Source organism: Anser cygnoides, chromosome 10, assembly GCF_040182565.1.
Source record: "Anser cygnoides isolate HZ-2024a breed goose chromosome 10, Taihu_goose_T2T_genome, whole genome shotgun sequence".
Taxonomy (NCBI): domain Eukaryota; kingdom Metazoa; phylum Chordata; class Aves; order Anseriformes; family Anatidae; genus Anser; species Anser cygnoides.
This window is the reverse complement of record NC_089882.1, coordinates 9,644,789-9,659,727: the sequence shown is the minus strand read 5'-3', so window position 1 is coordinate 9,659,727 and position 14,939 is coordinate 9,644,789. Positions and strand designations below refer to the sequence as shown.

At 43.1% G+C, this 14,939-nt stretch overlaps 1 protein-coding gene across 4 annotated transcripts in view; it reads left to right on the top strand.

Annotated features, from left to right (window-relative positions):
- Positions 1-14,939, top strand: part of ATXN7 (ataxin 7) — an 81,204-nt gene that overhangs the window by 13,198 nt on the left and 53,067 nt on the right. For 3 of the 4 annotated variants that reach the window (XM_067003483.1, XM_067003485.1, XM_067003482.1), the window contains 4 exons: positions 3,909-4,001; positions 9,619-9,797; positions 9,981-10,262; positions 10,636-10,704. In XM_067003483.1, the coding sequence (XP_066859584.1) occupies positions 9,989-10,262; positions 10,636-10,704 (343 nt within the window). In that variant the 5' untranslated portion in view covers positions 3,909-4,001; positions 9,619-9,797; positions 9,981-9,988. Of the gene's footprint in view, positions 1-1,699; positions 1,806-3,908; positions 4,002-9,618; positions 9,798-9,980; positions 10,263-10,635; positions 10,705-14,939 lie in introns of those variants that run through there. The other variant, XM_067003484.1, reaches the window with a different exon arrangement.

Here is a 14,939-nt window from a genome sequence, read left to right as displayed (position 1 = left end):
AGTAAGCTAATGTGTTTTATAGATTGAACTTTCAGATGGTGACATAAATCACAGTGGAAGAAGTAGGTATTTTGAAATGGAAGACAAGATACCTGCTTATAGAATATTTTTATTTCTGAAACCAAATATTTTTTAGCCTCTCTGTTTTATGCTTTGTGTGGTTGCATTTCCACAGTTGAAGAGCAGTATGCAAAGGCTTCTTATGACTTTGTTAATCATACCACTGAAGAAAACTTCTAAGTTAAAAGAAAAATTGTTGCAAGATAAAACTAAAATAAGTGATGAGTTGCCAAGGAAAATAATGAATGCTAATCTTTTTTTTTCTGTTGTAATTAGGCAAAGGAAAATGACACTAGTCAAATTTAAGATAGCTCAAGTACACTTTGCTGTGTGCAATTGTTTTGCAGTCTTTATCAGTTTAGTGTAAATTGTTCCAAGGGCATTGTTACTTCTCCTTTGACTAAGGTATTAGTTATTAAATAAACTTAAGTAACTAGTATCTTAATTGACCCTTCTCATTATCTACGAAGATACCTATACATGTTTGACATAGTTTTAGAGTAACCGCGCATTATTACTGTGTTTTTGCGCTGGATATTCTGTTACATTTGTGTTTTTATAAATACAGAGGAAATATTTAAGTACTTGTGTGAAATATTTAATATTTGCATACATACTAATTATGAAGTCTTGAGAGGCTGCAACTTTCTAATTGGCATTTACAGAAGTTTGGTATCTAGTCTCTATTTAAAAGATGTAACTGGTACTTTTTTTTTTGAATCTGTAAAGATGTAAAGAATTGTATCTCCTAAGGGATGAAAGAGGACCAGTTATGTAATTGGTAGTGTTTATAGTTCTTTTATCATCTTTGACCCACTGATACTCTGTAATGGGCAGGTCAGGAGTCATTCTCCAGCACAAATGAGATCAACCTCAGAATCGCTCAGTTTTACTCTTGAGCTACTCACTAGCCATAATGGCAGCCCATAGCCTCGTCCTGGCCATCTCGTGTTCTTTCAACACAGACCTCCCCAGCCCATTTTTCTAAGGAGCAGAATAAGACCTCATTAGGTTATGCCCGTAATCATAATATGTCAAAATAAAGCCCAATTTTGCAATGATTATACTTAACATATCTAAATCTTTGTTTACATAAATGTAGATACTGTATTTTGTCTTAAATGTTTATATCTTTTGTACCTAACAAAGGAGAAAGAGTGCTCCAAAACTCACATATGTGCTCTGTTACGTATTTCTGACATGCCATCTGAAAAGGAGTTAATGGAGTTTGGATAATTGAGGCATTTGTTTTGATACTTTCAATAGTCAGGGATGCTTTATCACATTCATTTACATTTCCTGTATTTATTTTGCAATTGCAATTTTCATGTAAATATATTTCCCCTTAAATGGATAATATTCATTAGTCATCATGACTAATTATGTATGCCTATGTAGATACAGTTTTGGCTGGGACATAGCTGTTGCTCTGCTCGATTGTGGTTTCCTGTATCGCATAGTATTAACTAGCAATTGCAACCTGATTTCTTTGATATTTAGTTGTATACACTAGGTCTGCTTCATTGGTTTGAAAATGCCTTTTTTTTTTTCATTTTCTTGGATTGCCACTTTGAGTGTTTTTGTCATCTTTCCATCCTCCAGCCAGCTCTCCCTTTCCCAGTGCACCGAAGTGCCTGCCTTCTGGAGAGTGAGCTCCTCGTGCCTTATTCTCAATCATCTGATCTCTTCCTTACAATACTCTTTGCTGACAGTTGTGGTTGTAATTGACCTGCTGTAAATCCTCAGTAAGAATCATTCCTGTTCTTTGCCACCTATCATCCAGAGAAAGAGCTCTCTTTAAAGAGTCGTTAAGCTGTCACTTTATTCTTTTGAAATTTACTCTGTTAACTTCCTTCAAACTCGACTCCAGATGTAATCCCTACAGCAAAATTCACAGGTGGTGACATAGTGTGCTCTGTTCCCTTGTATATAGGAATAAAAATTTTACTGTTCCTTCCTTCACCCTCATCTGATTCATTGTTTGTACTTACCACTTACTTATTGCCCAATTCCTAGATATTTAAGTCTTTGGAAAGCATTTTATTTTATAGGTAGTTTTTTGTTTTCATTTTTGTGTGAAGCAATGGAATTCGCCTTTTATCCAACTAGTATCATTTAAATCAGGATGAAAGAAAAGGCATTTTGCATGCAGAGCTCCCGTATCCCCTGAAGAAATTAGGGTAGAGATGAAGGAGTGAGTTACCTTCACAGCAGGGAGATGATATGCTTGAAGGGATTGAGGCTCTGAGGCTAAGCACTGAATGATCTGTAAAGAGGATGGTTTGTATGAATTCAGTCTTCATGTCCTAAACAGACAAAGGGAAAAAAAGACTTTTGCCAAACACTACATTTCCTTTCCCAATGAGCAGCAGCAAGAGTTGAAGTGAAAATTTTAATGTTGTATTATTCAATGAGAGTTGTGTGCGTAAGAAGGAAATAAAATTTCTGAGAGATCTACTGGCATAGAAATTTGTTAATGATCAGTTACCTCGAGTCCTATTAACCATAAAGCAGAACTATGCAGAGGGGAGAGAGAGAAAGAAATAATGCTATAGTTGCTGTCAAGTGTTGTCCACTGAAGACAAGATTTTTGTTTTATTTCATTGAATAACTAAAATATCATTAAGCTCTGATGTGCTTCCTAGGATCAAGTACCTCACTGAGCAGGGTAAACCTTAGTAAAGGTTAGAAATAGTAAATATATCTGTAGGTGATCTCAGTCAAAGCAGTGTCAGCTGGTAAGCTGCAGTTTGAAAGGAAAAGAGGGTTTTATCCTCGCTGCATAAAAAGAATTTAAAAGCATGCACTCGGTTTGCAGACGGCTTTCCAGAGAAGCAGCAGAAGCCAAGGAAAGCTTCGTTCTGCACCTTCCGTTGGGGCAGAGCCCTCCAGCCTGTGGGGTGGCTTGGATGCCCTCTTGGACTGCATTCCTCTTGTCTGGACTTTAATCCTTGGAGGGGAAAAAAATAGTTCTCTCTGAAGTGTCGTGCGTCCCCAACACTAGATTGGCTTATTTATAGCTAACTTCATGACTTCTTAGAAGATGAAAAAAAATTGCTAGTTTAATTTCAAAACACTTACAAAAATCAGTTATTTGATCTTCAATATAACCCATGCACGAGGATGGATGAAAATAATTTTTAAGTTTTAACTGGGCTTTGGTTTAGCTTTAACCAATTAGGCATTGATTTATGTAAACCAAAGCAAACTGTGCTTAAATTTATGTAAACAGTAAGTTTACAAGCATTAAATGAAAGGATTTAAAACCCCTGAGCTTGTGATGATGGAAGTTCCTCTCATAGGAAGGGCCTCAGTTCATTTATCTCCCTAATTTTTATTAAACTCTGCATCAGTTATAGAGTAATAGTCACCAATGACTTTTACATGAGGGATCATTTTCAGCTATCTACGTTCTATGACATGGGGGTAAAAATGTCAATGACTGCGTACCAAGAGCTCGTGTTGTTGGAGTCACGCTGTATTCTAGAAAAATCCTGAGCAGAAAACCCGGTGCAGTCGTGTTACCGGCTTGTGATACAGACACAACCTTCTGCTTGGAAATCTGGTCAGTAATCGGCGATGTGAGTGCAGTAACTGGGCTGAAGATTGAGATTTAAACCAATGCATACCTTTCTGGTAATGTCAGGCTGCCATTTAAAGAGCTGCTCTGTACATAAGAGTGTAGAACTCTCTTGCTTACCTCTCAGTTTTAACTCCATTGCAGGAACTGTATTTGTAAGAGTTGATAAAATGCTTCATATTAGCTTTTAAATAGATATAATCACAGTTATGAAACTGAGATAAGGTTTCAAATGCCTCACTGCTGTGCTCCTTTTGTTTTGTTTCAGAATTAATCAGATACAAGTTAGAGAAAGCTTCCAAAATCTGAACAGATGAAGATCAATTGATAAATCAACCCAGCGATTCACCGTAATTTCAAGGTACTGTGACATGCTTACCCACATATTTTCCTTAAGCATAATATTCACATACTTTAGAAGTGAGAAGCGTGGAGAACAGGATATTAACAGGGTTGCAAAGCAAGTCTGAAGTGTTACCAGATGCAGTGGGGAGACTTTTTAAAAAAAAAAAAAATGCAGGTGTTTAATATATGTTTCAGTGGGAAATAAAGCGACCTTACAATCAATCTAAAGGGAGTTCAAGCACGGAGCAGTCAAACCTTAAGATAAAATCAAGTTGTATGACACATTTCAGTCGCTTAGATGAAATGAGCTGGTCAAGGAAGGTTTGGCATACAGGCAATTTAACATTTTAGATTTATTAATCATATTTTAGAAGGCATAAACTTTTTCTAAATAATTAGTTTTGTATATTTCAACATTTCTGTGGTACTTTAAGGTATTTGAAGGCTGTTATACTCTGGTACAAATCACAGCCTACCAGCTTCGTCAGTGCCGTTGTCTGACATGTTCAGAAAGTAGAGTTTTATACTAAGGCAAGAACTGTATAGTTACCTGACAAAGAGAGAATGATGATAATAAAGTGAAATTTTGGCTAAAAAGCTGGTATTGCAGATGATCAGGTGCTGCAAATTCACTGACACAGTATCTATTTCTTTCTCTGTTTCCCCAGCCTTTATTTCTACTCTATAGCATCATATGCATTTCACCATTTTGTGTACTTATTAGAGTGAAGGAAAAGATTTCATTCAGTCTTCATTTTTCTTATGCATAGACTTGGAGAATCTAGTCTGTTACAGTCTGACTGATATTTGCTGTGCAAATCATCTTTTAATATATTTCAAAATAGATTGTAGCAGAAAGGGCCATTACAGTTAGCATGGAGCTGGTCTGCAGAATTTATTTAAGTGGCAGAGTTAATCTGAGCTCAAGAAGAGTGAGGAATGTTTGTCATGGTGTGGCTCTTAAACTGCCCTGTTCTCTTGAACAGCTCAGCCAAAACTCCTTTTTTAACCTTCCATATTGCATTTGAAAATTCTTTTTGGAAAGTTTATGTGAAGGCAGGTGCTATTTCAGAAGGAGAAATATTATAAAACTGTTACCTGTGGGTACTGTTTGCAAGGTTGTGCAATTTCTGGCACGTGGAATTGAAGGGGCATTTAAGTCACATACGATACGTAAAGAAGGAAGTGTTTGCAATGTTTCGTTAGATACAATATATTTTATAAGACAGATACTATAAATTTTATAAGAAGTGGCAATGGCATACATTTATCATTTGGGTCCTAAAATGTTATGTTATTTTAATATCACAGTGTAGTCATTGTGAAGTTTAGTTAAACTTGTGGGGGTGTCCATTGCATTCTCATCCCAATGCACAAATCTTCTCAGATTTACTTACATTTATTTGCTTCCACTTCTCTTCAGAAACAGATACTTCAAGTTAATTTTCTAATCCTAACAATATTAGTCTTTTCCCTGGTACACATGGGTTATAGTAAGTATCCACAATAATTTCACTTTCTAGTATTTAAGGCAGATGTATTCCAACACTTCTGAGCACCTTCATCTCCCTTTGAAGTGTTAGTCATAAATAAAATTAAACACATCAACCTGTTTCCAGGATCTGTGGGAAAAGGATTATAGACTGTTTGAGTTTTTATCACATGCTGCTCATGATTATTATCCTGAGGGATCACAGTCCTGTGTATAAAGGGACAAGTTGGTTGATTTCACTGGAGGTGAGAGTGAACTGCAGATTACCATAATGCATGTTAGTAATCTATTAATATTCTTCTGTGGCGTGGCTTAAATGAAATGGTCTGTTTTGTTCTGTCTGGGTAGTTCTCTCATCGCCTGGACATGCTGATTTATATGAACTTTTTATCTCTTGCCTCCCTGCTTGCCCAATTATATTCCTATACATCTCATACTGGAGACATTTTAAAATGCACGAAATGTGTTCCCAGTTCCACTGCTGTCAACAGGAGCTGACACCAGGGTCAGGATATTGCTTCAGTGTATCAGCTGCTTGAGTTGTCATTTCAGCCTGAGTCTCATTTACCAAGTCTTCGCTAATAGTATTTGTTCTTAGTTTTTAAGTCCCTCTTGTTCACTTTAGACTTTTTGGCTATAATTAAGTTACTTGATTTCCTTTAGTGCTGTAACGCCCCTCAGATCTTTTCCTCAGTAGACTTTTTTTATGAATCCGCTTTTTTTTTTTCTTCTCAGTACTGATAAACTGACACCCTTGCAGGCTCTCCCTGTCTCCCCCTTCACACTTCTAATTCATGCATCCTTTGCAGTCATTGTGGAAAATCACCAGCAAATCAATCGTATCGTTATCCTTCTGTTCGTAAAAGAGTTCAGCTGCAGACTCATCCTTGCTTTTTCATTCCAGATAAGAATTATCATATCTCAGGTCTTTTATGGTGGTTGTCTCATAGATTCTAACGAAACACCTGACTAAGGTGTTCCCTGTTTGAACAGCTTCCCAGGACCACCTGGCAAAAGAATGAAACCTGCCAGTACAGGTGAAAAAATGCCTGCAGTGTCACAACACAAAATAACCGTCCTCTGGAGTTTTAAGCAGTTGCATGCTGTTTGTAGGCATGCATGTCAGCAGAGCATTACCGACCGTGTTTAATATGTCGTTAAATCTGTTTAGTGAGCTTTGAAACTGTGGTTTTCCTTTTTCTGTGTGTTCCCTTTCCTCTTCCTGACTTCATTCTTTCTGTCCTTTCACAGGCTGTGATGTATTTCTTTGTTTGTTTGTTTATGCTTTTTTCACCCCCATTATCTGGCTCTCTTCTCTACATTATCTGCTGCTTTCTGTTTTCCTGCCTCACATTTCCTTCTCCACTTCCTCTGTCCCTGAGCTTAACTTACTCCTCCATGTTTGTTTTGTGATTTTTTTTTTCCCTCTCAGCTCTTTGATGGATGAGAGTTGGATATATATTCTCACTCACACACACAAGCAGTGTGTGGTTGTTTGACCACGATCTCAGTCCAGTGCTGCTTCTTGTACTGTTTTGCTTTCTTAGTTAAACCCCTTAAATTGTAGCGTTTCTGGAAAACTTTGTCCTGTTAAAGGAGCATGATTAAAGGAGCTATTCTTGACCAGATTCATCCCTCTTGACTCTGGGTGCCTAATAGAGGACCCTAATTCAGGTGCAGGGTCATCCTTGTCTTGCATGGTCTATGGGAAGAGAAGGGCTTCTTCAAAAACTGTTTGGGACCAGGAAGGACCAAGCTGATCTCAAAAGCATCCCTGGCTCTCCAGTGATTGCCAAGGGAACTTTGAATGACCGCATTCCTTACCTGGGTATCTCAGATTCATAACAGTCACCTCTTTACAGTTTACAACTTGTACGTGTGTTTTGAATTCTGTCCTTCTTCTAACATGATGGATTTTCAGGGGTTTACCCCTAAAATCATCAATGCATCCATGTATAGCAGTACGGAAACAATATAATTGAACTTGTGTGCCTAAAAAAAAGGCATATTCAGCATAGTGGGCGTGTGGAAAAGAATATTCTCTCCACCTCCAGTCCTTTTAAAATGAGTTTTTCATCTGTCCCTATTCCTGCTCTCTGACTAATCGGTCTTGTGCACTGAACTGATGAACCGATCTTTCTGCTGCCACTTTCCTCCCTCTGCTGGAATACTGATGCATTCACGACACAGTGCAAAAAAAAATCACTACAGGAAGAAAGTTTACTAAAGGACAGCTAGAGGCCCAGACTGCAGAATTAGATCTTGAGTGCGTATGTATAGGAAAAATAAGCTGTGAAAGAAGGAAATAAAACACAACAACAGGTTTGAAAGAGGAAAAAAAAAATCTTTGAAATAAAGGTAGCGTATGCTTTACCTCTTTGGCTGGCACATTTAAAGCAAGAGGCACTTCTGAGTAACTTGATGAGTATCAATGTTAGAAACTGAAAAGTTGATAATCTATTAGCTTGTTAAAGTACTTAGCTAATCAAAAGTAATTTTGCCAAATTAAGCCATTTTATTTTTGTGTATTTTGACATACATACATCAGTAATGATTAAAGAAAAGAATCATGATGTAGAGCATTAATTAGATATATCACGGTAAAATCTGTTGCTATTAAAAGGCAGGTGTTGGTGTTCTATGGCTCTGTATGGACACCCATCACTATTTGCTTTAGGATCAATGTAAAATTCATAATAATGGAGGATTTTTTTTGTAAATTTGAGGAACTAAGTTTGAAAGAAATCAGTAATAAATTTTTGTTTTCCTTTCTGGTTTCTACACCATAAAATTAGTTTAGGTTCTGCTCAGAAATTCAAGGTTGCTTAGCACCTGACTGCCATTTCCCACTGATGTTTTTATCTTTCATTATAAGTAGCCATTTATATTTTAAGTATATTCTTTGATAATTAATAAAGGAATAGTGTCCTTCATTCATCATTTATCTTTCAACTCTGGCCCCATAAGCACCTCCTGCTCATGCTCAGACCTAAGATGAGGAAAGATTCCCCTCTTTTGGGAAACTGCAGCTCGGTTAGGAACAGGTGTAACGGACAGATCAGGACCCAGCTCAAGAAATCGATAGCCTTTGTTAGTCCTGCTACAGATGCCTGCAACAGAAGTTGTCTTTATCTAAATCTTACAGAGTTTGAATTTTTTAAGGAGGTAGGCTTGGAGTGATGGGGAGGGGAGAGGAGCCTCCCTCGCTGTTCTGCAGCAGATGTGCAGTTTTACAAGACACCTTCCGCGTGCGACAGAAATTATCGCTTGGGCGGACCACTGAAACTGTCCCTGTAATTACAGCCTATCCCACCCCTGCGCTGACTGCCCGATGTGCCTGTGCGTGCAGATCCTTCACACGCACAGACGAGGGAAGGGCACATCTCCAGCGGGTCCGTAGTGCCGCTCTCCCAGGGTTGTATTTCACCGAAAATAGCGAAGCCCGGGCTGAGCGTGCACGCACACCTCCGCAGGGCTGCGGGCAGCCCATTTTGTTTACTGTTTGGCTTTCGGCTGCTTGGTTTTGCGAATACCACGCAGGTGACGGACGGGCAGCCCCCGGCGCTGCCGGCTTTGGTCCCACGCCGTCGAGATTTGTTTGCCGGGGGGTGCCGCAGGTTTGGGCCGCAGCGAGCAGGTGGGTGGGTGGTGGCTGAGCGCCAAAAGGGGTGCCGGGAGAGGGGGCGGCTTGCGCTAATTAACAAACACCTAAAGAGCCCCTTTATTTAAACGACTTGATTTCTGCAAAACCTCACAACTTCGTTAGCGACCGTTTACTGGCCGGGAGAGCGTTTTCCCCCAATCCCGGTCGTTTTTAGCGCCTGACCGGGGGGGGGGGGGGCGGTTAAGAAGAAAGGCAGGTGGGGTCAGCAAGGCCAGCCCCGGGACCCGCAGCCCCGGGACCCGCAGCCCCCGGCCCCTGCCCTGCCGGCGGCTGGAGGCCGGCGGCCGCCCCGAGCCGTGCCGGTGCCGCCGCCCCGGTGGCCGGGCCCTTAAGGAGGCTCCGCGTTTTAAGGAGGCCCCGGCGGGGCGGGGCGGGGCGGGCGATCCCGGCACAGCCCAGCCCAAGCCGGCCCCGTGCAGCGAGGGGCGGGGGGGGGGGGGCCGGGCGGGCTCGTGACGCGGCCGTTGTTTTCTGTAGGGTCGCCCCATGGAGCCGGGGGGCGCCCGGCGGGCGGCGTAGCCCGGCCCCCCCCCACCCCCCCCGCCGCTCTTGAGGCAGCGCCGCCGGCCCGCAGGCGCCTCACCTGGGCGGCGGAGAGGAGGCAGCGCCCCGCGCAGCATGGGCACCCGGCTCCGGGCCCCCGGGCCGCCGCACAGGTGAGTCCGAGCCCCGCGGGGTGTGTGGGTTGGGGTTGGGGGGGGGCAGCGGGTTTTGGGGCGGAACCGCGGGATTTGGGACTTGGGGGGGGGGGTTGGAGGGGACACGCGAACCCCGCGGCGCCACCTTAAGCGCGGCGCCACCTTAAGCGCCCGCCGCCTTGTCTCGGTGCATTGTAACAGCGGAAAGAATGTCGGCGCGGGCCGCGGGTGACGTCAGAAGGGAGCAGCGCACAGCGGCGGCGGCGGCGGCCAGGCAGCGGCAGCGGCAGCCCCGGGCCCGGCCCCGGCCCCGGCCCGGCGAGGGAGGCGCGGGCGGAGGAGGCGGGAGCGGAGCCGGCCCCGCCGCCACCGCAGCGGCAATGGCGGCCGTCGGGGAGCGCAGGTCCCTGCCCAGCCCCGAGGCGATGCTGGGGCAGCCCTGGAGCCACTGGGTCGATGCTGCTAAACTGCACGGGAACGACGGTGAGAGCCCCGCGGGGGCTGACCCTGCCCGGCCCCGCGCCCCCCAGCCCGCCCCCGCGTCCCCCAAACCCGCCCTCTCTTCCCTTCCCCTCTTCCCTCCCCTCCCAGCGGGGCTGCGGGGTCCCCCAACGCCACCGGGGTCCCCCAACGGCATCGGGTTCCCCTAGCAACGTTCCCCCAGTGCCGTCCCCTTCCCCTATTGCCGTCCCCTTCCCCTCGTCTAGCCCCGGGGACGCCACTTGTCACCGGGTCCTGTGCTCCACGACCCCATCTCGGCCCCCCGCCTGCCCTCATCCCCGTCCCGGGGGGTTGCGGGGGTCCCACCGTGCGGTGTCACCGCGGGCGCTGAGCTCTGGGGGTTTTCTGCTTGCAGGGACGGCGTTAGAAGAAAGTTTCAAGGAATACGGGAAAAATCGAGAAGCGATGCGACTCTGCCGAGAAGGTGAGTGCGGGGTGTTCCTGACCCAAAGTGCCCCGAGAAGTTTTCCTGCTCGCAACTCCTGAGCAGGGGACACGCGTGGGGGGAGAAAGGAGGCTTCTCGTCACTGCTGGCGCTTCAGTTTGGGGACCTGCGGCCTGGCAACCAGGGACGTGATTGGCGTTGTTATTAAATTAACACCTAACCTAACTCCGAGGTTGAACGTAGGTCGCTTATTGCATTGCGTTTACCGTGTTTTCAGTGGGATTTTCTTTGGCCCTAAGCAGTCCTAAGGAAGTTGCGTGACCAGCGCTGCTAATATCTTCTCTTGAGCCAGCCTATTTTCACTCGGAATATAATCCCTGCCGGTTGCTGGACGCAGGTCTCCCTCCCTGTCATGTCAGTGCGCTGTGTTTATTTGTTACTGCGAAGCGAGAGTGACCTTTCACCTGTGATTAGCAAAAGCACACGAAGGGCCGGGTTCGCTTCAAAAGTAGCACTGCTGCTCGAGCTTGTAACCAAATGATGAATGACACCGGTAGGTTACGGTAACTGTGTGGCAGGGAGCGGAAAAAGCCGCAACAGCCTGACTTTTGATGTACAATTTTCTTTCCTTTTTTTTTTTTCTTTTTCTTTCCAACTTCCTAAAACTTTCACGTTCTTGTTAGTGCAAGTTTGCTTCAGCAGACTTCGTTACTGAGAAGTGCGCGGTGGAATAGGCCTCGCTGCTTTAAATACTAGCTCAGTTACACTCGGGTCACTTATTTGACAGTGTTCGAAATGGAAGAGTGAGTTTGTAAACTTTGTTTACAATCATAGAAGACGGGACTTGCCAGGGACCTTAGGGGACGATCTGATTCAGCACTTCTCTGCTTGTGAGCTACAAGCAGCAAGTGAAAATTAAAGCACGCTGGCACAGCCTTCGTAAGATGGGGAGGCAGTGACCTGTGCTGAAGCTGAATCAAAATGTCTACTTATTGTAGAATTTCTAGTGTTGCTAAAACTTAGAAAAAAAAAAAAAAAAAACTGGTTTATAGGACCAGATTCAATGGGCACTGGGCTATAAGAGAGATGCAGTAGAAAGCTACGCTGCGGCGTTCATAGACGCTTGTGCCATTTTGCCATCACTTTTGTGCGTGTATAAGTTCGTGGGTATTTGAAAAGCACTTTATTATTTCATTGACAAGTTCTTATCCAGTATTTCTGTTGGATATTTCATTTATTTTTCTGAATAGGCAAATCACTCATGCTAAAACAACACTTGTAACAATAAGCACGCATTATCCTAGGAAAGATTTTGCTAATAAGGATTTTCAAACATTCTTTCTTATTTCTACCTCATAATATACAAGCATTTAAGGTTGCCAGCTAATCTTTAAAAACTGGAAGGGTGATGAATAATCTTTTTTCTTTTTTTTCCCTGGAGAGAGATCACGAAACTGTTTTTTTGCATAAGCTGACCACGGAAATACAGCTTCTCTCCACTGCCTCCAACCATGTGAATGACTTGTAGGATTATGGCTTGAAGGAAGTTCATAAAAATAAAAAAAAAAAAAGAAACTTGAAGATCTAGAAGTGGAACTTAGTAGCCCTGTCAGACATCCAACAGTCTTTTTGACTGCTATATGACATGTGAATGAGACACTGACTTGGCATACACCTATAGTTGGTCTGCAGGGAGCTCAGCCTACAAATTAGAGCAAAAGATAAAGTTGTGCTAATTAAGTGTGCACTTAAAGAACTAGGGGAGTGGCAAAACGTGCTGGCATGTGTATGCATTGTGTTATCAAATAAGGTTTTGAGAACACTGTAACTGGTTCCTTTTCCCAGGAAGAATTTTGCATTCAAAATTGAGGAACTGACATTTATTAAGTAATTGGGCTGTCTAAACAATGGATCTTAACATGGAAAATGTGAATCAAATTATAAATTTTACCAAATCAATTCAAACTTCAAGATTGTTGTCATACCACACGGTATTTATGTCAGGTTAAATACACAGCTCGTTGTATAGAGAAAGTTCCTTCTCTTCAGATTGGGCGTCGAGTCAGAGGCCCAACTCGACAGAAGGATTTCAAGGTTATTTAGGCTAATTTAACCTTGTATTGCAACTCTTCCAGTTTGCATAAAAGAATTAAATATTCATGGCCTGGAGAGGGAGAGAAGAAGGGAACATGAATTTACAGTCCACTTATTTGAACTGGGTTCAAAACCAAGAGCTGTTTTCTTTATTTAACAATTGTCAACTTCCAGATCAGGCTCCCACTGGCCTGTACCCACTGGGTTATAGCTGTTTCCTTTCCCACATGCTCTTTCTCTAATTTCAGTCTTCTGGTGGGAATTAGCTTCAGCATCAGTCTGCCTGATGGTGAGAGACGTGTTTCAAGCTTTCAGGCAGCAGAGTGTGGATCTCGTGAACGAAGAGCGAGTGTTCTTGTTGCTGTAACGCTGTATTAAAAAGAGGGTTAACGTTACCAGCTTATGCTTTAAAGGAAAAGAAGGATGCCTGTTATTCTTTCACAGGAATAAAAGACGTAAATACGTCATTCCAAGAATCATCTGTAAGCTTTGAAGAGAGGCAGGGTTTCAGGCGTTTGTCACTGGAATTCCCTACTTGCTATTCAGGCAGCTCCTCTCTCAGCGTGCTGGTTGTTGCGAAGCCTGATGAGTCCTTAATACCTGTCAGGAACGCCAGTTCCATGGAGGGATCAGGAAACCAAAATTAGTTCAAAGTCTCAAATGTGTTTACTATGTCGAACCCTTCTTGACATACCGAAGCTTACATTGAAGTAACAAGTAGAAATTGGGTTGTCTTCCCAAACGCCCAGTGTTCCTCTTGTACTTCCCCGATCCACTGTTCTTGTGTGCTTTCTCTTCTGCTAATCCATAATGTACAATCTTTCCTGCTGGGCTCCTCCAAGACCTTCACGAAAGTGAGAAACTCACTGGATGCTTTCCCACATGTCGCTTTCTGAGGCAGTAAGAGTCCATGCTGAGCTTTGATGTAGAAATTAGAACCACGGGAATATGGTACAGGCCCAAAGCACTTGGCTCGCTTTTGGTGTGGAAAATCCCCAACATATGGAAATGAGAAGCGGGCATCCTTCAGCATGGGAAAATGTTATTTTAAGGTACCCTCTAGGTCTCACTTTGTCTGCGTACACTGAAAATCTTCTCATGACAAACTGTGCTATCAATGCACGGCCACGTTAGAAGCAATTGTACTGCAGTTATTTTCACATGTAGCTCATACAACAGAACATAGCTCATCCCATCGCTTAATCGCTTGCTGTTTGTGAACCAGCTAAAGGTGTGACTTCTCTGCCACATGGTTTGCTGCGATGAAGAAACAGTAGCATGTTGGATTATAGTCTGTAAATGCGTTCTAAAACAGTGAGGCAGAAAATCTAGTCGTTTTCATTCGTCTTACATTTTAAAATACGACTTGTGTTATACAGATGTGGTTAATCTTAGAGATGCAGTAGATGTCAAAAGGAGGCTGATGCATTTGTACCATATGACGCTTTATTTTTTGTGTTACATTCTTAGTGTTAAACTTTCGTACTCTGTTAACAGCAAACATAATAATTTTTCAGGAGATTCTTGCTGACCATCGTTGGATTTGGTTTGCTTTTAAAAACATTTTCTAACCTATCATTGTTGCAAAGATGATCTTTAAATGGAACTGTGGTTGCAGGCGTAGAGTTCCTTCACCGTAACTTTGTCAGGCTCCAACAGAATGAACTTTTGCTTCTTGCAGAATTTGACAGCAGGTTGATTCGTTTCAATCTGTGGATCAGGAGAGCTCGGAGTAGAAATGATGTGGCCTAAACCTGGTCCTTGAACTGGGGCTTAACCCTCCCATGGCCCCCGAGGCTCTCCAAACCAACCAGCAACCCCCCACCCCTCCCAGCAAACTTTCAGTTGCTACCAACGGTCTCGTACGTTATTTTAAAACCCCGCCCTTCAAAAAATAAACCAAAACCCACAAGGCTCTATTAGCAAGGCAGAGACAGAAAGAACATGTGTGCTCTTAGCAAAGATGTGATCATTACGTTTGCAGTAATACTTATTCATGTGCGCAACCCCTTTGGAGTGGCTGGGGTGAAAGTCTGTCAGATTGGTACAATGACTTATGAAATAATTTAGAAACATAGGTGTAATAAGAGAAGTGCTAAGGAAACTATAGCATCTCAGAATGGAAAATAAAATAGTGGGGAAGAGAGATTGGGTTAGACAATTTAAACTTCTTTGAGTGC